The sequence below is a fragment of the Tenebrio molitor genome, chromosome 4 (assembly GCF_963966145.1).
Source record: "Tenebrio molitor chromosome 4, icTenMoli1.1, whole genome shotgun sequence".
Lineage (NCBI taxonomy): Eukaryota > Metazoa > Arthropoda > Insecta > Coleoptera > Tenebrionidae > Tenebrio > Tenebrio molitor.
Window position 1 is genome coordinate 22203347 of NC_091049.1, and position 27992 is coordinate 22231338.

General features: G+C 35.5%; 4 protein-coding genes across 8 annotated transcripts in view; 3 read left to right on the forward strand and 1 right to left on the reverse strand.

The window, feature by feature from the left end:
- The window catches only part of Flo2 (flotillin-2), a 152371-nt gene that overhangs the window by 27575 nt on the left and 96804 nt on the right, over window positions 1-27992 (reverse strand). The gene's annotated exons all lie outside the window — the stretch shown is intronic.
- Window positions 121-5721, forward strand: LOC138127998 (glucose dehydrogenase [FAD, quinone]-like). Of its 4 annotated transcripts, none has more exons than XM_069044179.1 (3): window positions 121-211; window positions 3608-3903; window positions 3958-5721. In XM_069044179.1, exons 2-3 carry the CDS (start codon window positions 3613-3615, stop codon window positions 5521-5523), a joined length of 1857 nt encoding a protein of 618 aa, XP_068900280.1. In that variant the 5' UTR covers window positions 121-211; window positions 3608-3612; the 3' UTR covers window positions 5524-5721. The 4 variants fall into 4 exon arrangements, with proteins under 4 accessions (XP_068900280.1, XP_068900279.1, XP_068900281.1 ...); XM_069044178.1 differs by having other exon boundaries at window positions 197-335; XM_069044180.1 differs by lacking the exon at window positions 121-211 and adding an exon at window positions 362-514.
- On the forward strand, window positions 12031-20151 carry LOC138127999 (glucose dehydrogenase [FAD, quinone]). Its single transcript, XM_069044182.1, has 4 exons — window positions 12031-12235; window positions 17773-18240; window positions 18290-18540; window positions 18591-20151. Exons 2-4 carry the CDS (start codon window positions 17888-17890, stop codon window positions 19940-19942), a joined length of 1956 nt encoding a protein of 651 aa, XP_068900283.1. The 5' UTR covers window positions 12031-12235; window positions 17773-17887; the 3' UTR covers window positions 19943-20151.
- Window positions 24245-27977, forward strand: LOC138128043 (glucose dehydrogenase [FAD, quinone]). Of its 2 annotated transcripts, none has more exons than XM_069044241.1 (4): window positions 24245-24413; window positions 25089-25608; window positions 25665-25925; window positions 25984-27977. In XM_069044241.1, exons 2-4 carry the CDS (start codon window positions 25447-25449, stop codon window positions 27436-27438), a joined length of 1878 nt encoding a protein of 625 aa, XP_068900342.1. In that variant the 5' UTR covers window positions 24245-24413; window positions 25089-25446; the 3' UTR covers window positions 27439-27977. The 2 variants fall into 2 exon arrangements, with proteins under 2 accessions (XP_068900342.1, XP_068900343.1); XM_069044242.1 differs by lacking the exon at window positions 24245-24413 and adding an exon at window positions 24511-25031.

The window sequence follows — 27992 nt, forward strand, 5'->3', positions numbered from 1 at the left end:
GTCTTTATGGTCAATTACGAAATGAGTCAGCATTTACATGTCATTGTAACGTGATTATCCTGCTAATCATGACAGTCATTATATTTTTGAAACCTTATCACCTAAGAGATTTAATGCATTAAAAAAAATATATACATATCAGTTTGTTGTACATCAGTTCATCAGCAACATTCACTACATCCCTGTTGTTGTGAGACTGAACAGTGAACACGTAAGTAACCTACCGTTACTGAGCCGGCTTTAAGGTTTAGTGGAACTGGTTTGTCAGTAAGATGTTCTTCATCTATTAGTAGCAATCGTGCAGTGTTGTCAGGTCACAGTGGCACTAAATACAGGTATCTCAAACCTATTAACTGCTACTATTAAAATCGTTTTAAACAATGATTCGGATTGTACTTCGGCTTTATGAATAATAAAGATCAGTTTTTATCATAATGCAAACGACTACACTGAAATAAACAATGTGTCTTAGTTTAATAAATTCCAAGCTGCAGTTCACATTCAATTGACAGTAGTAAGTAAAAATAATATAAACTATAAAGATCTATGGACAGAATATTTCTGTAAAGGGACGTTTCATTTCATCAAATGGAGTAGTTATCCAATATAATTTTACATATTGAATTATGTCTTTCAAAAAAAGCTGGTCTAAATTTAGAATTCATTGTCACGGAATTGGTTCGTTTTTTATATAATGCATGCCAAAAATTTAGAATGGAAATATTTTCTTTCCCGTTTTTTCAAAAAAAAAAAAATAAAAAAAAATGGATAGGTCGATTAAAATTATCGAAACATTTTTCTTCTAAAAATCAAAAAAATGAAGTCCTCACCGTACGTGTACCTTGCCATAAGGCAGTTAATTTCTTTTAAATTTTTTGCAGGTAATTATTTTTGATTTCTTGAATGTCTTGAATGTCAAAAATGGAAAAATATTCCAAAAATTTGTGGACGTCCGTAAATTAATCACTCACTGAAGAACTGTAACAGTGGTGATAATCAACTTACTGCAATAATCGAATTCTAGAGATTCGATTATTCGAATGATCCGATGATAATTCGAAGCATTCCGTTTAGCTGCGCTAAAAATAAATTGTATCCACAGAAATGTAAATGTTGCAACTCCAGTCTAGACAATGTACACAACACCAATAGTTGCTATTGTCGTGATCTAGTGATTCGTCGTCACTCATTTTCTCGGGATGCCACTGGTATGCAGATTTTTCGATGCAATGTCAAATAAACGTCACTATTGATGTTAACCTTGAAAATAGTTTTCGATTTCGGCAAAGCTTACGGACGTTTCCTGTACTTGTAAGCAACAATTATCCCAGAATAAGTGGTAAAATGAGTGTTACAATTGAAGATAAAGCATTAATTATTAATAATGAATTAATTAATAATAGATTTTTCGAGAGGTAAGCAACCAATAAAACAACTGTGTATAACAAGTATACATATGCAAAAGATGAGGTAACACTTTTGATTTCTTTTCTGTATCTCTGTATCTCTATTATTTATGGACTGATTTTTGTGAAATTTGCCAGATAGGTATTCTTGTGAATGACGAATAAATTACTGGTAATAAAATGCCCAATTAATTTAAATTCGACAAGCCTTTACGTCCATAAATGGAAATATGTTGCAAAACGTTAGCAATAATTTTAGGTTTCGTTTGGAAAAATGCATTGAGGCAAATGGTGGTACATTTGAGCAGGAATTGCAGGAATGTCCAAAATTTCATACTCATGCTCATTTGTTTCATGAATATGCGCGTTTTAAAACCTTTTGGAAAATCAACACAGTTTTTTCCTCTTTTTGAGTAAGAGTAAGTACTTGAGTAACGCGAGATTCACCTCCACCCTTTAAATTATTATCAATTTGTTTATTACACAATGCAACAAATTTAAACTTTTCTTATTTAAGATTTAAAAAAATAATGTCACTATTTCCCACAAATTTTGTTTTGTGACCAGGAGCTTGATATTTGGGAGAAGAGAAAAATAATTTAATTCGGAATTTTGCTGCCAAAAAGGAGAAAATTGGTCAGTAAGAAAATTATTTTTTTTCGATAATACAGGTTATTATAAATGATTGTCGCATCGCAGTTGACGCTGAAAACCATACAAATGTTGGATGTGCCGCCAGCCTCGCAACAGAGCCACCTACTTGCGATACTAGTCTGACTCATGTTATGATGAGGCTTGCGGCACATTCAACTACGCCACCAACGCCAACTACGATGGGACAATCATATAATAACCATGTATAACAGACTATCTAGACGGCTTATCATTATTGGTGAAATTAATTTTGTTCCTTGTTTACAACCATGATAAAACAACCTGATGACACTTTTGCTGCACAATTAGATTTCATTGCAATGAAGAGCTGAGGGCTGAGAAAAATATAAATAGATTGTTATCTCTGATTTACAAAGCATGTTATTTTTTAAATTAATTGTTGTATATTTGCTTATCTACTGTGTAAATGTTGATTTATTTAATTGAATTTACAATGTTGAAAAATTAACGCACGATGAGAGGTCACTGTTCTATTTGGAAAGATGTTGACGTTAAAACTTGAGTTACTTTTCTAAGGGCCAGTTTCACCAACGCCAGTTAAAGTTAACTGTAGGTTAAAATGCTTCGTTACTTTAGTTACCTATTGTTATAACAATGTTTTCGTATATTTTAATCTGTAGTTAAATTTAACTCACGTTGGTGAAACCGGCCCAAAATAACTTGTAATAGTTACGTATTTACGACATAAGTATGGCAATATGGAATTATCGACTTCAGAGATGTAAAAGCTGAGTCTATTCAATAACTGTAGAGGATAGAGTATGTAAACGTCAAAGCCTATTTGTTGATTTTTTACAAGTGTTTCTACATCAAATCCGAAAAACACAATTTCTTCTTCTTATGTTTAATAGAAATTGTTCTATTGAAAGCATTTGTAGGATTGTTTTATTGACATACGCTTAACTCAATGCAACAAGTACGACACAATAAAAACCAAATATAAAAAACAACTAAGATATAGATTTTATGTGTAAATTATCTGACGTTTTAACCTTCAGTACATTTGTTGTATAGCACCTATGGTAACAGAACTACGTATAATAATTATTCTCATTAGCAATAAATAAAAAGAATATTCGTTGGTTCTCAAAAAAATATAATTACAATAAATTAACAAATAATACGTAGGTACCTACAACTTTTAATTTTTTTTATTTGTTCCGCACTTGTAAATGTCAGTTTTACAAGTCACTGTATTAGACTTGAAAATGTCTCATAACTGGCTAGCCAGTAAAATTTTACACCCGTGCTCATAGAAGTGTCGTGCGTTTCCAAAGTAATATTTGAATTTTTACTAGTTTGTATAACTATTTACAAGTGTGGAACAAATAACAATACATGCAAGGTAACGGCTTTTACTGGCTCTAGATGGTGACTGGCTCGCCTTCGGCTCTCCCGTCATATCCTTCTGTCGCTTGTAAAACTCCTTTTACCATGCTAGTAATGAATAGAAATAATAGTATTTACGTAACTTTGCTGTTGCTACTGTAACAAGTCTAAAAAAATTCTAAAACTGTTTTCTACAGGTACAATGGACGCCACTGCTGCTTTACTGAACCCTTGTCCAGAAGCTGTATCGGGTCTCCCAGCACACCTTTTTCTGACCTTGATCAATGCACTGATGGTATCAAAATGTCAAATAAGTTCCCGAGAAAATTATCCACAAGATCAAAGTCCGAAACTGAACGACCAAGACGAATTTGATTTTATTGTTGTGGGCTCTGGATCTGCGGGATCAGTGGTTGCCAATAAACTGTCAGAAAATCCAAACTGGAAGATTCTGGTACTGGAAGCTGGTTCTTTTCCTTCGCCCACTACTGAGGTAAGAATCCTTTCTCAAGTCCGACTTTTATTCAGATCTGTCTGTTATAATCAGATACCAAGTCTACTCTTCAGTCTCCAAGGCGGTGCAGATGATTGGCAATTCACTGCAGAACCCTCAGACAAGGCTTGCTTGGGATTGAAAGGAGGAAGGTGTCTGTGGCCTCGTGGCAAATGCTTGGGTGGTAGCAGCTCCATCAACGCTATGCTTTACATCAGAGGCAACAAAAGAGACTACGACCAATGGGCAGATCAAGGAAACGAAGGTTGGGATTATGATTCCGTCCTGAACACTTTCAAAGAACTGGAGAACGTGCAAGCAGAAGAACTGAAAAATTCTACGCTATATGGACGAGATGGTGACTTGCCCCTCACGCTTTACAATTCGCACGAAATTCTTGCAGATGCCATCAAGAAATCGGCGCGGTTATTGGGTTATCCAACGGTAGTGGAAGAACAAGCTTCAGGCTATTTCGAAGCTCTACAAAATATAGAGCAAGGGACCAGAGCCAATACTGGAAAAGTTTTCCTGGGTAGAGCGAAAGAAAGATCCAATCTGATCGTTGCTTTAAACGCTCTCGTAGAAAAAATTGTGATCGACGATAATAAAAGTGCTAAAGGAGTTGAAGTGAAAATTGCCGACAGAAAAAAATTGACCCTCAAAGCTCGTAAAGAAGTTATTCTATCTGCTGGTGCAGTGGGTAGTCCACAGATTCTAATGCTGTCAGGCATTGGTCCAAAACATCATTTGGAAAATGTAGGAATTGATGTTGTGCAAGATCTACCAGTGGGAGAGAATCTACAAGATCACTTGTTTTTCGTAGGACCTTACGTAAAAGTTTCGAATGAAGCTGTAGCTCTTAAACCGAGCCCCGTGGATGAACTCTACAAATACTTCATGCACCGCACAGGGGCGGTTGCCCAAATCGGATTAACCAACTTGGTCGGCTTTATCAATACTCGAAAGGACTCAATCTATCCCAATATACAAATGATTCACGTACTCTTCGAAAAAAATGACCAGTACCTGCATTCGGAGATCTCCAGAGTACAAGGTGTCACAGATGAAACTGTGTCAGCTGAAAAAGAGGTTAATCAGCAATCACCAACACTCAAGTTCTTGCCCACATTACTTAACCCCAAATCTCGAGGAAAGATCTTACTTAAGTCTAAAGATCCACACGATAAACCCATCATCTATGCCAACTATTTTGAAGATCCCGAAGACGTAGAAACAGTACTCGAAGGAATCAAGCATGTGCTTAAGCAACTGGAAACTGCACCGCTCAAAAAATACAAGCCAGAAGTGGTCAATCAACAAATTCCAGGCTGTGAAAGTCACCAATTTAAGTCTGACGATTACTGGCGGTGTGCCATAAGAGCACTTGCTACTACGGTGTACCATCCCGCGGGGACTTGCAAGATGGGCCCGAAGAGTGATCCCGGAGCTGTTGTTGATTCAAGATTAAGAGTGTACGGTATTGAGAATTTAAGAGTTATGGATGCGTCCATCATGCCTAATATTATTAGTGGAAATACCAACGCACCTTGCATGATGATAGGAAGAAAGGGAGCCGCCATGGTCATCGATGATTGGGCTCATAAACACCACGAATTGTAGTGGTTTCTATTTCGTTTCCAAAAAAAAACATACATTTTTCCATTATTTTGGGTCGGTACAAACATTTTTTATTGTAATCCTTAAGACAACTGGTTCGACAAAAAATTTGTCAAATTTGTTGATTTCTTGTTGTTATTATTGATTTGTTATAAAATTAAAAGAAATACAGTTTTTATAATAAACTTTTTTAATGTAAAACGATATGTTTAGGTTTGACCTTCACAGAAGAAAGATGAAGTTGGTAGCAAAAATCAATAACAAGATCATAGAAGAAAAAATCAAAGAAGCAGGAAAAATTATATGAAGAAAGCAATTATTAATAAGACGTGGAATGAAACAAGTGAAACTTGACATTCAAGGAAAAAGAGAACACATTATAAGAATACAAAGATGAAATGAGGAAAAGAGAACGAATCAGAAAACTACAAAATAGACGTGGTTCAGCCATAGAAGTATTGGTCGGAGCTAAATTCTTCACAAAGAAAGAATCAAGGATTGAAAGGGAGAACAATGCTTTGAAGAACCAGTACAGGAAGAAGTAGAACAACAGCCAAAAGGAAAAAATAGAAGTTTCCAAGACAAGTAGTTTCTACAAAAAACAAACGGAAATCAAGAAACAAAATATTGTTAAAAATATTTTAAATGGTAGCAAATTTAAGGAGTTTTAAAATTTACGAAAGTGAAGTTGGTAAATCGTTATCTCCCTTTTGGTTTTTCTCCTTTTTTACGGTTTCCTTTTTTTTGTACATTTATATCTTCCATTTATGAGCGTCTTCATCTTAAATTGTGACATTTAGCAACAATTTGAGGGGAAAAGAAAAACGACAAGCGTCGGTGACGAAAATCCCCCAAAAGTAAAAAAAATCATGTTCTTTATGTTAAATTCTTTAAATTTCAGTAATCAACGGAAGTGAGGTGTGGTAGATATTTGTGCAACTATTGCAAGTAACTTGTCTGAATGGTTTATATATTGCAAACTATTAATTAATGAAAAATATTTCATAAGTGGCTCCTAAATTGTTGCGATTTCCAAATTATGTCAGCTATCACCTCCTCTCAATTTCACCAATTCGATTACTTCAGCATTTCTGCACGTGTGCATCAGCTATGCAAAAAAAGCACATTCACTAGCCTAAAAAAACGGTTCGAAAACTTAAAAAAAAAATGGAAAGTACAACCGTAGTATCTTGTAAGTAGTGAAAGAAAATAATCACCAGACACATCTTTTATATAATATGCTCATTACATAATTTGTACATCACACATTTTGCGAAAACGTCTCGGAAACAAAAGAAAAACCTCTTGAGACACTTAACTGTCAGTTTCGGGTCGAGCGTGAGCGCCATGTTTTCGATGTCTTCGTCTCCTCCTCTTTCGCCGTCTCGTCTCGACAATTTGAAACTGCGACTTTTGCTTGTCCGTCATGTCTCTCCACATTTCCCCCCCGATTTTTGCCAACTGGGCCCCGTTCATCCTCAGAGTCGGCGTGATTTTCCTGAATTCCAAAAGAAAATTTATGAAGGGATTTCTTGACGTCCCGATTTTGTTGTCTTTGAGATCGGCGATCAAAGACCTGGCAATGCTGCGTGAGCGACTCCTTCTCGAAAATTCTTGCTGGCTTTCGTTGAAGTCGTTGTTGTTGTTCATGGAAGCTTCCTTGGGCCAACCCATTTCACGGAAATTTCGCTGATTCGGTTTGATTTGTCTGTCTTCAATTTGTGTTCTGTCAAATTCGGTCGTGCAGTGGATACGGGATAAATAACGTTTCGCGTTTGTCGGAGAACGTGATTGCACGTTTTTAAGGAAAAGGAGATCAGTGCAAGGTGTGCGCAACCCAACAAACGAGATGAAGAGAAAAATCTATAAAAGTGAAAGCGGTTGACGCCGTTGACGGTCATTATCGGCGCTCGAGGTCGAGCTTTGGATAACAGTTCGAAGCGTTTACAATTTGAGGAAAAAGTGTCTTTATGTGTTACTACGACACAACCTACATTTTGTCCACACTTTTTAACCCCAATTGCATAGAATGCAACCACACTACTAATGTTCTTGCTTGAACCAAGTGTTACCTTTGACTAAAATATTAATAAAGGTTCTAGGACCATCTCAGAAGTGAGATTAGGTAGGAAATCTAATTTGCAAAAATGTCTACCGTCATTTTTTAACTGAATCATCACATTAGTGTTAAATCTTTTCTGCATGATTTTTTCATTTCCACAAAATCATTCCGTGATCTCTGATTTTTCTTGCCGGAAGTTATTTTTTTTTTTAATCAAACTGAGGATTGCTCTATTACAAGTCGAATTGTTGTCGATTCAATTTCAAGGCAACATACAGGTGTCCCAAAAACATTTTTTCCATGTACACTTCTATTTAAAAAAAAGCGTACAAGTAGTGAGCACAATTTTGGACAATTATTGTTACTTAGAAACCTGTAACAAAACCCATGCTGATAGCTGGATTTTATCGATGTATTTTTCAGAGATTTTAATGTTGAAAATGTTTTGTCTTATTTATTAGGTAAGTATGTATTACCAATTACTGAATTATTACAAACACAACTCAAACTTTTATTCGTAAATTTATAGAAAAAGGCAACAATCTAACAATTTAAAAATTTATAAAAAGCAATTTTTACACATTTGACATACATACAAAATGTCAGTAATACCGTAATACGTTTTCTTGGAAACGGTTAATTAATTTTATCCCCATTTACAGTAGCTCTCAAGACGTGTACGCTTTTTTTTTCCTTGATAAAGTAGTTAGTACGCTAATTTTGGGACAGCCTGTATAACAGTATGTAATTTGCAAAGTAAAAAACGGAAATAAATTACTTGCAACTTCCTGATTATAAAAAACTGAGCTCCAGGTGAAATCAATTTTTTTAAATTTTAAATGTGTATATTTTGAAAACTATCCACACTTAGATAATATGATCGAATTAGGAAATTCAGCGTTTACCTAAATATGCCATAAAAAATGTTCATGGCGTCATGACGCGTGAAAGTAAAAAGCGACCGAAAAATGAGAATGATCTGAAAGGATGCGCTTTAAAAAAATTAGATTGACATCTTAATTACACATTCAATTGTTTCCTAAGCTCTTGAGGCTTGTTTTTTATCTTTTTGCATATTTTGTAACAAATACAGTAAAAGAAAATCGCAAAACTAAGCACAATGTAATACTCGTAGTACGAATATACCGGGTGTTATGGAAGTTCACGAAATAAATTTAACCACCAATAGGAATAAAATAAAAAAAATATATTTATAATTTTTTCCGCAAATTCTTCCAAATAGAGTTAAAATTAAATATAATTTGAATCCTAAAATTCAGACCCACTCAAGTGTCAAATTAGGGGTTAGAAAAATGTAAAAAAAGATCAATATGTAAAAAATGTTTATTTTAAAGAGTTCTATTAGTGATTAAATTTATTACGTGGACAGAGAGCGAAGCCCGAGGGCAAAATTAGCATTTTCTCCTGAAATGTATACAGGGTGTAGCTAAAATGCGCGTGTTAATTTTAACACATAACAGAGCTTGTTAAATGAAACGTTTTTCAACAAATCACCCAAGCAAAATTAGCATTTTCTCCTAAAATGTATACAGGGTGTATTTAAAATGCGTGTGTTAATTTTAACACGTGGCAGAGCTTGTTAAGGATGAACTGGAGTAACAATCTCAGCAAAAAGTTGCGGAATTATTATAATGCTATGAAACGTTTATTACGAGAAATCAATATTTGAAAAAATAGTTTTTTTTCACGATCGGGAGTAGAAATAAACTTTTCGGATGTCAACATCGTGACAGAAGTAGAGCATTTTCTCCCTAGGGAGCAAATATGCTCCCTAGGGAGTTTTCATTTTTTTGACAGTTGTGACAAAAATCTAATGGGAGTTTTCATTTTTTTTTGACTGTTGTGACAAAAATCTAATTGTGTTGTCAAGGCAACTACTAATTCCATTAAATTCATCGAAAGATGACAATTCATTTGTCATCATTTTTTTATTCTTAAAATTTGAGATTTTTGTGCTGTTTCTACTCCCTACCGTGAAAAAAATAGATAGTATATATACTTCTGGAGAGAATGCTCATTTTTCCCTCGGTGCTTTGTAGCCCTCGGGCTTCGCCCTCTGGCTACAAACTGCACCTTAGGAAAAATCATGCATTTCTCTCCCTCAATATATAATATACTATTAATTTTTGGAAACGAATTGTAATGAGTTGCAAGTAAATTTTGTGTTTATTTTCTTGATATTTAGATAATTACTTACATGTGATTTAACAATCTTTTGACTAAGACTGTACGTGAAAGTAAACAAAAGCATACTGAATTTCAATTTTCATTGATTTCTGTTAAAGTTCTTAACGTAACTGCAGTAAAACGTGCGATATGAGTGTAAGTTGCATACCGACGTCAATTTTGTTCACTTTTATTGAAATTAAAACAGATACATAACCTCAAAAACCGTGTTTTTCCACATGTAATTAGCGATTACAAGGAAAATCCTCGACCAACTTTTTTTGTAAATTCATTAGAAAATTCTACGATATCGATACTTTATGTGTGAAAAATTTAACAAAAATTGGCCTTTTTGAAATATGTTTTTTATCAATTTTTATGCGACCATTGCTCCATTTCTCATAAGAACACGTGTAAAATATCCCGAAACTTTAAATGGTAATACTAATAACTTTAAAATTCCTCGACCAAATTTTTTTAAATTTGGCACAGTACTTTAGAATGGATGAAAGGACTATTGTACCAATTTTAAGAAAATTTCGCCATTTTTCAATGTTACTCCAGTTCATCCTTAAATGAAACGTTTTTTCTATTTTAAACTTTTACGAAAAAGCGTTAGAAATTGATTTAAAATTTGGAATAAATTAGCTATCAAAATGTATACCCGCCTATGGGTAAGGGCAAAAAATTTCTGACGGAGCCTCGTCAAAAAAGTTACATTGTTGTAGAAAAAATTAATTAATTAAAGTTAAAATTCTCATGGTTACAAAAAAATAGAGACTAGTTAATCTTACAAAACGACCCGTTTGGTAAAAAGGGGGGGGGGTAAAAATTTTGGAAAACATTTGCAAAATGTTATAGAGAAAAGTTTCATAAATTGTCGAGTTCTTCCACTGGTTAAAATTAACATATTTCAGATACACCCTGTATACAATTTCTTTCACTACCAAAGTACGATTAAAAACCAAAAAGTTGTTTTTTAAAACCTAATTCATTGACATTTTAATTGACATTTATTAATTTTTAATAAATTTAAAAAAATCCTTGACGACGCTTCGTTCTACAGAAGAACCTGAAGAAATTACTGAAGCAGCAAATGGTGCAGTTTTAATTTTGAAATTACAACTTTAATAAGTAAATATTCTATTAAACATCTCTGTATATTTACTGTAGATTCGTGAACAGATGCTTCACAATTGGTAAGAGATGCTTCAATAGAACAAAGTTTTCAAAAGAGGTCCGAACTGTGCTAATGAATAATGTCTTCATACGAGAAGTTCTTAGGCTTGTACTTTTAATGTTTTCAACGTGTTACTCCATTGTAACGTAATGTGCTGTCCTAAATTTTTGACATGTCATGTATTATTATGACGACAATAAATGTAATTACTATTATTATTATTATTAATTGTCTTGAAGATGTGGATCATCAACCTATCAATCTATGGTTCCACCTTTCGCAAGAACCAATTACGCATTTTTTCTTCAAGACGTTCAATCGAAAGTGTTTTGGGCCCAACGTCACATCTATTGATTACCACACAAAAACCGCGATGTCTAGTATACTTCTACTGCACTAGAACAATGCACTAGACACTGACGCTATTTATAACCTCAAACTTAGAAAAACATAACCTAATTCAACAGACAGCTCCCATTATGCCAAAACAACGTGAATGGATTTTATCTACCCTTTAATTGAATTGTTTCTCAGTACCACAGAGTACTCTACAAGAGGAGCCTCAGCACGATTCTTCGGTGAGGTGGAGCATGGCGCTTGTTAATTGCTCATTACTTTCCCCACATTATATTCAAACCCGTCACGACGGAACTTCCGCTCGACCATGCGCAAGACAACCTAAGGGCAACTTCCTTTGCGTAGACAATACGCAAAACTTATGTTGACGTAAACTTTTACAGTCTAAACTGTGTTAACCACAACAAACACCATAAAATGTTCAAATATACCTCCGCGAGAGCAACAAAATAAAATATTCAAAGATGTAAATTAGTGTTGGTACTAGCATGCGAAGTAAAAACTTCGTAGCAAACAATAAACCCAATTTCTAAACGATACAATTATCTAATAATTACTCACGAGGAAGATACCAGCGTGTTGACGAAATTACCATACAATTAGCTAATTTGTAAGACAAAATTATCCAACATTTGTCAGCTAATAGCCACATTAACTCCTTCGCGAAATCCCCACTTGATCCCTTACTTCTTATAGTACATTCGATGGAGCAACCTTTGTAGACCACTCTTTGCCGACGCGGAGGTAAGATAGTACTCACACAGTCAGAGACATAGTAATTTAAACTTTCACTGGTCAATATCGTTGATTCAACAGTAGTGTTCAAGACCTTACACTAGATACTGAAGCGACGCCAAGAATATTCATGCACGTGCTTGGGATTCAGTGTTCAATGGAAGCTCCCGATACAAACAAATTTGGACGTGATGGTAAGCTATTGATCCCTTCGGATTATTACACATTTTTATAGTGTTTTACAAGGTTGTGTTTATTTGCTTCGACACGGAATTTAAGTCTTGAGTTAGAAAGCCAGCAGTTAATTTAAAAATAGTCATAAATAGTTAATTGTTTCAGTAATTTAAAATGCTCATTTTTGCACCACTTCATCCAGGTTTTAACAGTAAATGGTAAATCTGCAAAATAGTGCCTTTGCTGGTTAATACAAGCTGTTTAATTCTAATGCAAATAGAGAATAAATACTTGATAACTACTTAACAAAGCCATAATTAACACCACCTTAGAAAATAATAATAACTGAAAAAAGCTGACAGTTTTAAAATTATTGTTAACTGTCAACATGACACAACTTGACAGTTAAAAATAATTTACAAATTTTCGGCTATTTTCAAGTATATGCACCTCGGGAGTGCATGATTTTTACCCCAGGTGGAGCCCATGCACTACACCCCCTCGGTGCATAATCTACTATTTCTTCAAAAATCCTTTCGATTTAATTATACTTTATTTGGTTTTAGACGTTATTAAAATAAAAACAATTAGACAAATATGTTGGAGAATTTGTAAATGGACGAGTCACGTTGTAAATATCAACTTTCTTTATTACGCAACACCAAATTTCCATTGCACCAAAAATTTTCGCCAACACCAAACGTGTTTTCTCTAAAGGCGGCAATAATTAAATTCCTTAAAATGAAAAGTTGTAAAGAGAGAAATGGACTTGTACCTTGAAATAAAAGTTGAATCTGGAAGTGATCTCGTAAATCTTTCATGGTCACGCAGCTGGACCACCTGTTTTTTACGGAAACGATTTTGGCATTTTTGTAATTTCTGTTGTTTAAATTTCCAGTTCACACTTCTAGTTTTCAAAGTTCAGTATTTATTGAAAAATACGAGGAATTATTATTTGTGTAATTAATTAAGTGAACGGTTTATAAAAATTATAAGTTTTATAACCTTTGCAGTGCCATAAATAAGGCAGAAGTAATAAAACTTTAAATTGAGCTTAAATGTAAAGTTATTAAAATCTAATATGTTAGATCAATTTGTCTAAGAAGATAAAATTTCTTATTTATACCCACCAAACAATTTTACTTCTGTTCAGCGTCCGTTGAAGAAATTGTTAATCAGTTTATCAAATTAATAATCAACAACCATTTACTGTAATATTATTCCTTCGTACAGCTATAAAATGCCGAACTAATCTTAATGGTAAAATATTCCCCTTTACTTAACTAATAATAGATTTGCTTAAATCGTGCTGCATTTAAAATATTCTTATATTTTGAAAGTAATGCACACTACTGACTTATTCTTATTCATAGTCATAGTCATAGTCAGGACCTTGGTTTTCGAAATTTTTATAAATCAAATGTAAAATGCAACTTTTTTACAAACTTTCTCTACAAAGAATCAACAAAATAATATTGAAACTTCATTCAACAACGCTAAGTGTAGCACAATAACTTCAAAGAAAATGACATTTAGTGATTATTCTTAGTTGCAAAATGTGGGAAAGCGAAGAACAAAAATCACGTTTGACGTCATAAATTAATTTTCCAAAATTGCAAAACATTTATGTAAATGTCGAGACAACTAGAAAACAATTTCTCTTTTCTCACTAAATCAAAAATCAAAATTACGGGAACAGCATCATAATTAACGTGTTCCAACAAAGTCGTAAAAAATCTTGTAATAAATTTAACTAGCGTGACAGTAAATAAGATGTTTTAGACTACCTGATATAACAACGTTACGTAATTTCATTCAGAAGAAATTCAAACAAAAAGTGACGTTTACGCATTTGTCGCTATTTCCTTTAAACAAGTCAAGACAACTATCAAAATTGTTGCAACTTTCCCGCTTATTTTATTAAAATATGCAACTCCATTTCATTAACAACTGCATAACAAGTCACTATTTCCGATTCCGTTGTGAGTGATCATTGGTTCTGAATCTGATATTGCAGAAATCTGATGTAATAACAGCGCATAGCAATTTTCGCCGGTTCATTACAAGGTTTAATTATTTTTCATTTATTATTTCACAAGCTGCGTTACGCAGAATTCAATTTATTTCAATGTAGAGTCGCTACAATTTAATCCTATTTATCTGATACTACAAGTCTCGTATCCCACCTCCACCCGGCGGCACGGCAATTTTGCCGGAGTACATACACTATTACGGATAATACTATCAAGTAATAGTGCAGTGCTTAACAACATAATTACCGGCGTCTCGCCTCCGCATTTTGACTTTTTTGTGTTTTATGTTCTGTGTCAATGTTAAGGAATTTCCTCACGATGAGTATAATAATATACCTTTTTGAATTTCAACCACCAATGTGTTCTCTAAGTCCAAAATTTTTAAATTTTTAAAAAGAGATTGGGGTACTATTCCTGTTGCTGAAATTATAAATGGTAAAATCGAAATTTTTTCTAAACACCAAAGATTTCTCATAGCAACGGAGAGTTCTAAATATTTATTAATTTTTGTATTATATGTCTGTGTTATATTGTGTGAATTTGGAACAGCTATATCTAAAAGATATGCTTGCTTTTGTTGTTTATTTAAATAATAATGTCTGGTCTGTTATGCTGAATGTGAATGTCAGTTAAAACTGTCCGATCAAAATATAATTTGTAATTGTCATTTTCTAAACAACTTTCTGGTTTATAAATGTAATGTGGTTGTGTATCCTTTAATAAATTGAATTTAACTGCTAAATTCATGTGTATAATTTTTGCGAATATATCATGACGTTTTTTATATTCGCTTTGAGCCAAAACGGTGCAAGAAGAAATGATATGTTCAATGGTTTCCCCTTCAGTTCCGCAAATCCTACATTTATCAATGATCGATTGTAAACCGCAATTATTTACTATGTTAATTATTAATTAGTAATCTAGTGTCTCAAATAATCCACAAAATACTAAAATATTTTTGTATGCTCGAACATGAAAAAATATCGGGTGTTCATTTAAATTTCCGATCAAAGTTGCCGTTGAAGAGTCGATTGTGAACGCACTACGGATTACAGATTACGGATCAGCTGTTTAAATCTTACAGTTGTTTGTGTTTTTACACGAGAGGTGCGTTCACAATCGACTCTTCAACGCCAACTTTGACCGGAAATTTAAATGGACACCCGATACTACTATACTATATTAAAGAACGACTTTTATAAGGGTTGATTTGGCGCACGAGTCCCAAGTGTAGAAAACGACCCGTAGGGGAGTTTTGTATGGGACGAGTGCGCCAATGCCCTTATAAAACGAGTTTTTTTATGTGATTTTTTAGAATTTGCACCCTTGTTTTAATTTTTAAATAAAAATTAAAAATTCTAGGGAATTTTGTATTAATTGGTAATTCAAGGTCTGCAACATAAGTATGTTAAAAAGTAGAGTTTGAACATTAATATTCGAAGTTTTTTGGTGTAAATGACACTAATACACTGAAATATTGATAAAAAATTTCTAGAGATCTATTAAACTACGAGTGCTTTAAGAGATAGCCATAAACGACTCCAAATTTAATACAATAATAGACCTATTAGAGACGCAGATTCTAAAAACAAACTTACGTTGTTTTTGCTTCTTGTTCTAAGTAGAGTTTTTACGATCGTTGCAACATTTACTATAGCATGCATTTAACAATTTTATAAGCAATACGTTAAAACGCAATGTTGCACTTTCACCAAATACGGAAAATTGTATAAGAACTTAGAAATACATGCTACAAAAATCTTTGAAGATGTCATCTTTAACAATTTTAATGAGAAACAAAAAAAAATATTTCAGTAATCATTATTTGCTAACATTGACATTTAAATTACAAAGAAAAAGTTCTTTCGTTAATTATATTTTCATTCTTGCAGAACGTAAATTAAAAAAAATTGAAAATAATTATACTTATTCTAAAAAAATATGTAATAGGTCTATATGTCACGGTGAATAACCTTAATAAAATTACAAATAATTGCGACACGAGTTCAATGAGAGATATGTATTAAGAAATGATAAATTTCCAACTTCAAGAACAGATCTGCAACTAGATTGTTTGTTAATTACTTCTATTGGTTTCAACACCAAAAGAAGTTGTTTAGATCTTTGTCTTTTTTCGGAGAGGCGCCGTTTGCTCAGCATCATTTTGAATTTGATGTTAATTTCCAGATCCAGTTTCTGTAACTACCACTAAAAGCTTTCAGTTAAGTCAAAATAGAACTTTATACACCTCCTTTCGATGTTGTGACAACGTAACGTAATGTAAGTAGTTTGTTATGGCCAATATAATTTGATCATCATGTTATACAACCGATGAGCAAAACATTTCCAAATTTCCAAAATAATAATAATTAGGAAACTCCACGAAATCCGCTTTCTATTTCATCGCAAATCTTGTAAACCACAGACCAGATTGGAAACGGACAAATTAACCACGATCCAAAAAATTAATAAACATTTTCATACATGTTGTATCAACATTATTTTGCAACGTGAACATTACATGAGACAGTAGAGCTTTGTTCTGCTGTCTGATCCCAAATGAGAAGAAAATACATGGTTATTATAAATGTTTCTAACATCATAGTTGACGTAGAAAACCACACAAATTTGGATGTGCCGCTAGCCTCCTAACAGACTGGCTAGTATCGCAGATAGGTGGCGGTATTGACGGAAATCTGTCAACTGTCATGTAGGAATGTATGTATATAAAGCGGCACACCTAAAATTAACTGCCCAGTCAACTACAATGTTAGAAACATTTATAATAATCCTGTATAATTTTCTACAGTGCGAAAAAAAATTGTCAAAATAATCTATGGATAGAAAAAAATATCTGTATATTTGCCTAATGACACCACATCTTCAAATGGATGTGCAAACTCCCGTTTGCTCTATATAATTCAACACTTTTCCTGACAACTTCGTAAACGTTGTCATAAGAATGATCGACTGCTTGGGCGGTAAATTCTTTTTGAAATTCTTCACAACCGGCAATAAAACTAAATTTAAAAAACACATCTGAACTTTAGTTCACTGTCATTTTTGGCAATTCTGTCATTGAAAATGACCACAAAGAAAAGAAATTCCCAGAAAATCTTGCTCTACATATGTTGGTATCAATTTGTCTCTTGTTTCCATACGCATGGTAAACTTCCGCTTAATATTGCAACACCATAATCATAAAGTGAATGAATCTAGAAGGGACTTATGGTCAACAACCGTAAACTATATTTCAGGACAAAAAGTTATTATATTTGTCACGCGAGAGAGCAAGTGAACGTAACCCGAATATTGGTAAACCAGCCAAACAATCAGTAAAAAGGTGTAACAACCTTCACAGTTTAAAGCCGTTTTATGGTAGTATTTTGTGAAAGTAATGATGCGACAATACTGCCCGTGACCTCGAGGCAAGATCAAAATCAGTGAAAGTAACCGTTGCACCAGACACCTGCGCACTCTCATTAATCAAAATATCTATTTATCTTACGACCACATATTTGCAGAATCGACTTCCTAGATGACTGCACGACGGATCAAATCTCATCTGGCATCAATGTGGATACCTTCGTTTCGACGGAAAAGGGTATTGAGTAATAGAAAACCGATCGGAACTAGAGAATGGCCTTTCACATTGTCTTGCCGACAGTGTTGGCTTCAATTAAAGCAGGAGTTGCCATAATCGGTGCTGGAAAAATCGCCATCTTGCCTTTCTTGCTAGCAGCCTTAGCCTACTTCCATTATGATCAGTTTGATCCAGAAAACCGACCGCTAGATCGCAAACAAGTCGATCGCGAATACGATTTCATCGTGGTCGGCGGCGGATCAGCTGGGTCAGTTGTCGCCAATCGCTTGACCGAAATTCCCAACTGGAAGGTCTTGCTGTTGGAAGCTGGAGGACACGAAACCGAAATTTCAGATGTTCCAATATTGAGTCTCTACCTGCACAAGAGCAAACTCGACTGGGGTTACAAGTAAGCAATCACAAATCAATCTGGTCGATAGTGACACGTTTTGCCTTAGAACTGAGCCGTCAGATACTGCTTGTCTTGCGATGACAGAGAAGAGATGCAGTTGGACACGAGGTAAAGTACTAGGAGGTTCCAGTGTTCTCAACACCATGCTCTACATTAGAGGCAATCGGCGTGACTTTGACAACTGGGCGCATCTGGGCAACGAAGGATGGTCCTACGAAGACGTTCTACCGTATTTTCTCAAGAGCGAAGACCAGCGGAATCCCTACTTGGCGAAAAATGTCAAATACCACGCTACAGGTGGGTCTGTCAATTCCACAAACTCCAAACACTAACTTGGTGCGTTGCAGGTGGTTACCAAACAGTACAAGACAATCCATACGTGACCCCCCTTGGAGTGGCCTTCATGGAAGCAGCCCAAGAGATGGGTTACGAAATTCGAGACATAAACGGTGAAAAACAGACAGGTTTCGCGTTCTATCAGTTCACAATGCGGAGAGGATCACGCTGCAGCACAGCCAAAGCGTTTCTGCGACCCATCAAGCTGAGAAAAAACCTCCACATCTCTTTGTGGTCTCACGTGACCAAAGTTCTAATCGACCCCAAAACCCGACGTGCCTACGGAGTCGAGTTTGTCAAGAATGGTCACAAACACGTCGTGCTTGCACGAAAAGAAGTGATCCTATCGGCGGGAGCTCTCAACACTCCGCAGCTCTTGATGTTGAGCGGAGTGGGGCCAGCTGCACATCTCCAAGACAAACGGATCAAAGTGATCCACGACTCTCCCGGTGTTGGGCAAAACCTGCAAGACCACATCGCCGTAGGAGGGTTAGCTTTTCTGATAGATTACCCTATTAGTCTAGTGATCAATCGACTAGTCAATTTGAACACAGCTTTAAGATACGCCATCAAAGAAGACGGACCTTTGACGTCTAGCATCGGTCTAGAAGTGGTGGGTTTCATACCCACCAAATACACCAACAAGAGTGATGATTGGCCCGATATGGAGTTCATGGCGACCAGTACCTCGGCTTCTGCAGATGGCGGTACTCAAGTGAAGAAAGCGCACGGATTAAGCGACGAGTTCTACAACGAGGTCTTCTCGGAAATCAACTACAAAGACACTTTTGGGATCTTCCCTATGATGTTGAGGCCCAAAAGTCGAGGCGAAATCAAACTGCGTTCGAACAATCCTTTCGATTATCCCCTCCTGTACCACGGTTACCTCACAGACCCTCACGACGTGTGGGTGCTCAGAGAAGGAGTCAAAGCTGCTATCGCGTACGGCGAAACGCAAGCTCTCAAGAAGTTTGGGTCGCGGTTTTACGCCAAACCTCTACCCAATTGCAAACACTTACCACCTCTGACCGACGAATATTGGGATTGCGCCGTCAGACAGTACACCTTGTCGATCTACCACTATTCGTGCACAGCAAAAATGGGACCAGCGACAGATCCCTACGCCGTGGTTGATCCACAACTTCGAGTTTACGGAGTTGCGGGGTTGAGAGTTATCGACGCTTCGATAATGCCCAAGATTACCAACGGCAACTTGAATGCTCCGGTCATCATGATCGGGGAAAAAGGGGCCGATCTAGTTAAATCCTATTGGTTGACACCAAGTACGAGGAAGAAAAGGGACTTGAGAGTTCAATTCAACGTGAAGTTAGGGGACAAATGTCCCAACATCACTGCCTCATAACAAGCTCAGTGCCAATTTTCTGTCTTATCGAGTGGGATTCAAAAGTTCCAGAGATCTTTCACATGAGTGATACAAGTTTTCTGCTGTGTTCAATGTGAATGCATAGTCATTAGATAATGTTATTTTTAGTAAAAAAACCGTCTATTTGCTCAGTAACGTTGTAAGTACCAAATAAAAATGATTTAATATTAAACACCTTCATTTTTTAATCAAGAATTTTTAATTAAAAAGCCTCACCACATTTGTAATTAGCCAACAATATAAAATTGCTTATCATATATACATGATATTGCACCCACTTTCTTCAAACCATACTGGACATCTATGCTATGTTAAGAACCATGATTATTAAAGTGAAATTAAAAGAACACCAAAATAAGCAGTCAAATTTCTCTCGACTTTGTCTGGTCATTCTCTAACGGTGTTGTAACGAGTGTATTGTTATTAATTGGTTGAAATCATTAGTTTCAGATAACAGCTAACTCTGTTGACATAGTAAACAATTGGTAAAACGGTGTCATGTTCGTACAAGTTTTAAATTTTTTGCAGCCGATTTCTACTTAATATTAAGAATTAGGCCTAGCGATTTTTTTCTTCTCGTTTTCTAATCACTAATTAAACTCAACTGCAGGTAATTATTATTTGTTTCAATGACAATAAAATTGTGACGAAAACTCAACCGCAAATGTAAAATAGGAAAAACAGTACGTGTGCATGACATTTTTCAAATTGGCTTGAAGAGATCAGATACACCTTTGTCAGAGTAATATCGTATTACCCTTGATAATTTTCTGTTTTCAGTGAAAGCTTGTTGCCTAGAAATTTGACGAGAAAAACTGTTACGAAAAAATTTGCCAGATGACAAATAATAGTTATTGACGATATAAGTGGGGTATAGACATTATTAACGCACGTATTGTGAAGAATCATCTATCACCGCTGAAATTGTATTAAAATAGCCTCACTTTGATTGTATTACTCTATTATTAATCAAGGTGACGATAGGAACAAATTTTTTTCAAGATGATAGCAACGCGTAATGGTCTATCCTCACGTCTTACTTACCGAATTACAACAAAAAGGAATTTTAAATTTTTCGGAGGTGAAACTATTGTTTTGTAGTGTAATTTGCTTGTTGTTGCCTTGGATTTGTGGGTTGTTAATTTTATTAGCGCATTAGTGCGGTAATAATTTCATTACCGCACTCATTGGGATAAGCAGACTATTACGCTTCTAAAATGAGTGCGATATGGTATAACTTATCCCACGATGATAGATAAAAAAATATATAAACTATTAATTTTGATTCTAGATTGCGAAATGACTTCTGTATTTTAGAATAAAAGAAAACATTCGAAACTAATTGTGATAGGAACCAAATAGCAAATATTGCACAATGCGAAAATACTTTTACGTTCTGGATGTCGTTTCGTGTCATATAGTTGTTATGTAAATATAAACTTTATTTGTCAGTTTTTGAAAAAAGATATTTTTTAGAAAAAACATGGAATTTTTACTTTTTCATTTTCTATTTACAGTCTTATACTTAGAGCGTAAAAACAAACTTTTATGCAATTGGAATTTTTGTGATATCTCCTTTGGTTTCTGACATATAAGCGAAAAACCAAAAAAGCACCGGTTTTCAGCAAGAATTTCCTTGATGAGTGTTTATACTTGCGTGTGGAGTACTACAATAGTACAATTCGAGTTGGCTGTGACCAAAAATTTCAGTTGGCAATGGCAATTCGTTAAAATTTCAATATTCAGATGTCAGTCTTAAAAGTTACTGATTTGGAGAACGTTGAAATCTTGATTTTCATAAAGGTGTGAATTATGTGTGACCTGTCGGTTGTAAAAGAATCATGAGGAGCTCCAAACGTATTTACGAAGAGTAAATGTTCCAAATGTCTGCCTTCAGCTTCCAAACATAATGCTACTCTCTTCGCTTCATGTTTTCAAATGACCTTCGCAAAGTCGGGACATCAATTAAATTGCAGTTCTCAGTAATTGCTTTTGAACACGTTGTTTTTCAGGTGTGGAAAAAGAAAACAATCAAGGCAAGTTGTTGGTAAGTGTGTTGAAAGTCCGGGATGACAGTTACTATTGTAATTAATGACATCTGATGACATTTGAATTAAATTTTTACGTGCTGCCAACTGAAGTGTATTAATCATGGCCATCTCGTTTTTTTTTATTTTCGATTGCACGGTACAACAAAAGTATGTTCATATTCCCAGGTTTAAAGAAGGATTTGAGACGGTTTAAGAAAGGTACGGCTGAAATACAAAGCAATCACCTCATTTTTATACGAAAGGAGAATCAAAACATGACAGTTGAAACGGCAACTCCCCTTGCCGAAAAAATAATGGGTTCAGTTTACAAAATCTCCTAGGGAATAATTAATCGTGACTATTGCCTCCAAAGAGTTTAGAGAAGAAGTGTAACGTGTTGACGTTCTGAATAAATTACACAAGTAAAATCTCACAAGAAAATTACTAAATGGTCTAGATCTAGAAGAAAGTACTGTGTCCGGTGACAATGCATCTGTTCACGTGTTCTCAATTGTCATCCCAAAAACATTGTGAATTCTAGCATGAAATGTTTTGATTCCTCTATTTTCTACAAACATTTTCGTATTACTTTTACAAATGTACAAGTTATCAACAGCAGAAGAATTTTTTACAGATTTTCAAAAACTCAATTTTGCTTTTGGGTCAGGTCATGAATTGTGCAAATTGGCTTTGCCTGTATAATCCACAGATAAGTTATTCAACCACAATTATTGTAGTTGTCGTACAAATAAACGCAATAGTGAATTCATTATGAATTAGATACACAGGGTCATTATAAATGATTGTAGTCAAAGCAAGCCATGCCCACGTTATGAATTTTTTGCCGCTCTATAGAAACGTAACTCTAATGTGGGGCAAACTGTCAATAGTGTCAATTGTGTGTATTCACTTATTCACATAATTTTGATCATTTTCATGAGGAGCGGCAACTATAAATTTTACATTCCGCTTTGATGCTAACTTGGACTGCAATAATTTATAATGACATTAATTTAATACAATCATTAATAAAAATACTATGCAAAATACTATGGTACTACATGCCAAAGAAGTAGGATTTATTATTTAAAATCTTTGCTACGTGAGACATCACCATCACAGACTGACAACTTTTTTCTTAAATTAAATACCTCATAAACTTTATTGCCTTTTTAATGGTCATTAAAATAGTGCTATCTTTACAAGTGTGAAATAGTTAATTGGATATATTTCTTTATTAAAAAAAAAACAAATTTTGAGCCAAAAATTGTAAAATGCAAATAACTAGTAAATTCTTTACAGATGTGATTTTATCTCATCCAGTTTCCAACAAACAAGGAAGAATCAGTCTTCCTGAACATTCCATCACACTCACATTTTACTACTCATTTGCAAAAGTTAAAGCCGGAACCTCATTTCTCAGGAGTTATCACCAAGTGAGTCATTTTAAGTGAATTGCAAAACCACAAAAAATATCTAAACAGAACGCATGTTTGTCTAATCTTAAAGCCATTTTAAAACACTCCTAATTTGTTGACTCAACCTGTTAAAAAGAATTTAGGGAAAGTTGGATCCTGTAATTTATTCAGTTTTCACATCATCATTTAATAATGTAAATCAACCAAATCTACATTTGTATGCACGTCGGCTTTGGCTTTTCCAAAAACCAAAGTAAAATTTCGAAAGTTACACATAATTTGCATCCGATATCGAACAACCGCACTTCTTTGCTAACTTTCTGTTACCACAAAATCCAAAATTCCAAAAGATCATTTTTGATTAATGTGACCTCACAAAGCGTAAATTGATATTACGAACGCTCCAAGTTATGCAGGAAAAGACGCTACAAATTGGAATGAATTTCTTTACTTTCACTCTTTTACTCGAGAAAGGAACTACCAGTTTCTTAACATTGTACATTGACCTTCGTGGTATTCGTGGTTGACTGGAAGAATGTTAAAAATTTACACAAATTTGTTACACTTTACGGACCACTACTCGCAGGCGTTATCTACAACAACGAAAAAAAATCTCTTCCAAGATCGCACCACGTGATGAAAGTGCAACGCACCTTTCATGTAATCTCATCCGAGCGAATCTTCTTTACATAATTGCCGTAAACGGATATCACACGAACTTCTTCAAATAAAATTAGCATAGATTATGGAAAGATACACAAAATCCGAAAAGCGAGCTTTCATTTTTACTCGCGGGTACGATGACAGTCGATTTCACCCGAGTTTGTCGCATGCACAATTCGCAGACAGTTCAAACGCATAACACTACTCTTACGTGCGACTGCACGTTACAGATTTCTAGTACTAGTATTGTTTTGTGTGGTGTTTCCGTGACCGAACTTGTTGTTTTGTGCAGATTTCAGTTCAAAAATGACGTTCCCGATGGACATCTTCAAAAATCAGGTAAAACCTTTAAACTGAAAAAATAAGGCGAAAATCGAAAAATCTTCAAGTATATTTTGCACTCCAGTGAATCATTTAAAAATGCTATTATTTAAAAGAAATGACACTGTATGAATGCGGTGAATCTTGATGTGGATAACGATGCAAATGAAGAAGTGAAAGCAAACCATGTATCATTTTATATTACAATTAGCTAAAATTTAATAAAACAGTGAAAGTTGTATTTTGAGCCACATGTTACACAGCAAAAAAACTAACAGGACCTAGATGGTGTAATTAAAATGAAAATTGTTAAGCACAGACTTCAGTGTAATCGAAGCAGCATCTCAGTTTATTTCACCTCTGACGACATTTAAAGTGCAGTATTTGTAAAAAATTGTGAAAGAGTGATTTTAAACCGGTAATTTTGTGTTGCATCTATTGTTAGCCCAATTTCACAATCGGAATAAATTACCATAATGTCAAATGGACGAATGGTGGTAACACCACTTCAAACAAGTAATAATGAAGAGCCGCAAACATCAAATTTAAACTTTTTCCAAAACAGCAAATGTAGGCCAGGCTTGTTAATGCATCGTTGCACTTTCAACAACTCCTAGAAATTTCACACGATTTGGGGTACTCTGGGAAAACTGCAAAAAGTGTCAAGATCAGTAAGTTGCATATCTTTTGTAGGTCACTCTGACTGCCAACTGGTGAGGAAATGGGACCTGACCCATTTCCGAAAAAACAGAAGAATCCTAGTGCCAAGCCGAAGGACAAGTACCAAACGGAATACTACCTGAGAGAGAAAAGAAGTCGCGAAAATTACTACAACACAGCCCCAAATGAAAATAAAAGCAACAAAGAAACATCGCATCCATCAAGAGCCCAGCACGACTATCTGAGAAACAATCTGCACATAAAGTCTTGCGTTTGTGGCAACCGCGAAATACTGCGGTGCCAAACAAAGAAGATTTCCTTCCGAAACTACACTCCCAAGATTCTCAACCAAGAGATAAACATGGGCATGTGGATGTAAACTCGACCTGCCATGTCTATGTTAGCTACGATCGGGCAAGTGGCACATTTTGCTACTGGCCTTACTGGAAACCCATTGGCTGTTATAGGTTTGGTGCCCATTTTTGCTGCGGGCCTGGCGTTCATGCGCTATGTGTCGGTAGATCCAGAAACGCATCCCGCCAACGTCAGACATGTAAGTCCTGATCTCAAATCCTCATTCTTAATCTCCAATTGATGAATGTAATATAGGTGAGACCAGAGTACGACTTCGTTGTGGTTGGTGGAGGATCCGCCGGTGCGGTGGTAGCTTCGCGCCTTTCAGAAATTTCCAACTGGACTGTACTGTTGCTGGAAGCTGGAGGCGACGAAAACGAAATTTCTGACATACCCGCCATGAGTGGCTACACCCAAATGAGCCAGTTTGATTGGATGTATCAAACGTCGCCCCCGGGAGATTCGCAGTATTGTTTGGCGATGATAGGCGACAGGTGTAACTGGCCTCGGGGTAAGGTAGGCAAAAATCCAACGCGAAGCTTCCTGTTCATCTGACAGCACAATTGTCTCGTAGGTACTTGGAGGATCAAGTGTCTTGAACGCCATGATATACGTACGTGGAAATAAACACGACTACGACCAATGGGAAAGTTTGGGCAATCCTGGATGGTCCTACAACGATGTGTTACCCTATTTCATGAAATCCGAAGACAACAGAAACCCGTATTTGGCCAAGACCAATTACCACAACAAGGGTGGATATCTGACTGTTCAAGAATCTCCCTGGAGGACTCCTCTGTCGATTGCTTTTCTTCAAGCGGGCAAAGAACTCGGTTACGAAATCCGCGACTGCAACGGTGAGAAACAGACAGGATTCATGTTGTCCCAAGGAACTATTCGAAGAGGTTCTCGTTGCTCCACTGCGAAAGCTTTTCTTCGTCCTGTCAGGACACGTCCAAATCTACACATTGCCATGTACAGTCAAACAACCAAAGTTATGATCGATCCCAAAACGAAAACAGCATATGGGGTGAAATTCGTGCGGAACAACCGCCCACAAACTGTGAGAGCTCGACGTGAGGTCATCTTGTCAGCAGGTGCGATCGGAACTCCTCATCTTCTTATGCTGTCAGGCGTCGGCGAAAAATCCCACCTCGAATCCTTCAAGATCCCAGTGATGAGTGACTTGAAAGTGGGCTACAATCTCCAAGACCACATCGGACTAGGAGGTCTGACTTTCATAATCGACGATCCCATTACATTTTCAAAAACTCGATACCAGACGTTTGCTGTGGCAATGGAATACATCGTCAACGAGAGAGGACCCATGACATCCCTGGGCGGTATCGAAGGACTGGCTTTTGTTAACACGAAATACGCCCCCAAATCAGGCACCTGGCCGGACATCCAGTTCCACTTTGCCCCCTCCAGCATCAACTCCGACGGGGAACAAGTCAAAAAAATCACTGGTCTTAGAGACAGCGTTTACAACACAGTGTACAAACCGTTGAAAAACGCAGAAACGTGGACCATTCTTCCACTTCTTCTTCGACCAAGAAGCACAGGCTGGATTAGGCTCAAGTCGAAAGATCCAAACGTGTACCCGGACATTAATCCCAACTATTTCACACACAAAGAGGATATTCAGACACTGATCGAAGGAATTCGGATAGCTCTGAACGTGTCGAACAGTCAGTCGTTCCAAAGGTTCAATTCACGTCCACATAAGATACCTTTTCCGAAGTGTAGACAGTACGAATTCGACACTGACGAGTATTGGGAGTGTTCGCTTAGACATTTTACTTTTACGATTTATCATCCGACGTCGACGGCAAAAATGGGACCAGAGAGTGATCCTGATGCTGTGGTAGATCCCAGATTGCGGGTCTACGGCATCAAACAGTTAAGAGTCATTGATGCTTCGGTTATGCCCAAGATTGTTAGTGGAAATACCAATGCTCCTACTATTATGATAGGGGAAAAAGGATCGGACATGATTAAAGAAGATTGGGGGATAAGGATTAGATAGAAATAGTTAATTTATTATAAAAGCCAATCCTCATCTAGGACCGCACGTGCAGTTTATGTTAAATTATTTTTTGGAAATATTATTTTGCCATTTTTCTACTGATTTTTTGAATTGAAACTGAAATTTGAATGAAAATCGCTCGTTATTGGAATGAGAATTTTTTTGGAAAATCAAAATTTAAGACACAACGAAGATATTCCAAGTGGTGTTCTTGAAAATTATTAAACAATAAAAGCAACAATAGTTCATTGAAATCAGTGTAAAAAATTAATTTAATTCAAGAAGACAATACTATTTGAGGATTGAAATGCTTTAAATTTTACTAGTCAAAGAAAAACAATTGTAAAATACTCTTTTAGTATAAAATTTTGTGTTAGGCAATGTATATAACTCAGTGTACATAAAAATGTTTAATTTAATTATGGAGATGCAACTTTTGTAGATTTATAAATTTTATATCAGTTATAACTAACATTAGTCTGCTTAATAAACTGTCATTCATATTTGTAAAATATAAATAAATAATATATAGATCAGAATGGTAATTTTCATTT

Bases quoted from the DNA above. Each gene is read 5' to 3' on its own strand.
- LOC138128043 (XM_069044241.1), top strand. From the start codon at position 25,447: ATGTCTATGTTAGCTACGATCGGGCAAGTGGCACATTTTGCTACTGGC. The intron at 25,609-25,664 runs GTAAGTCCTGAT...AATGTAATATAG, and splicing joins ATCCCGCCAACGTCAGACAT to GTGAGACCAGAGTACGACTT. The intron at 25,926-25,983 runs GTAGGCAAAAAT...ATTGTCTCGTAG, and splicing joins GTAACTGGCCTCGGGGTAAG to GTACTTGGAGGATCAAGTGT.
- LOC138127999 (XM_069044182.1), top strand. From the start codon at position 17,888: ATGGCCTTTCACATTGTCTTGCCGACAGTGTTGGCTTCAATTAAAGCA. The intron at 18,241-18,289 runs GTAAGCAATCAC...GTTTTGCCTTAG, and splicing joins AAACTCGACTGGGGTTACAA to AACTGAGCCGTCAGATACTG. The intron at 18,541-18,590 runs GTGGGTCTGTCA...GGTGCGTTGCAG, and splicing joins TGTCAAATACCACGCTACAG to GTGGTTACCAAACAGTACAA.
- LOC138127998 (XM_069044179.1), top strand. From the start codon at position 3,613: ATGGACGCCACTGCTGCTTTACTGAACCCTTGTCCAGAAGCTGTATCG. The intron at 3,904-3,957 runs GTAAGAATCCTT...TGTTATAATCAG, and splicing joins TTCCTTCGCCCACTACTGAG to ATACCAAGTCTACTCTTCAG.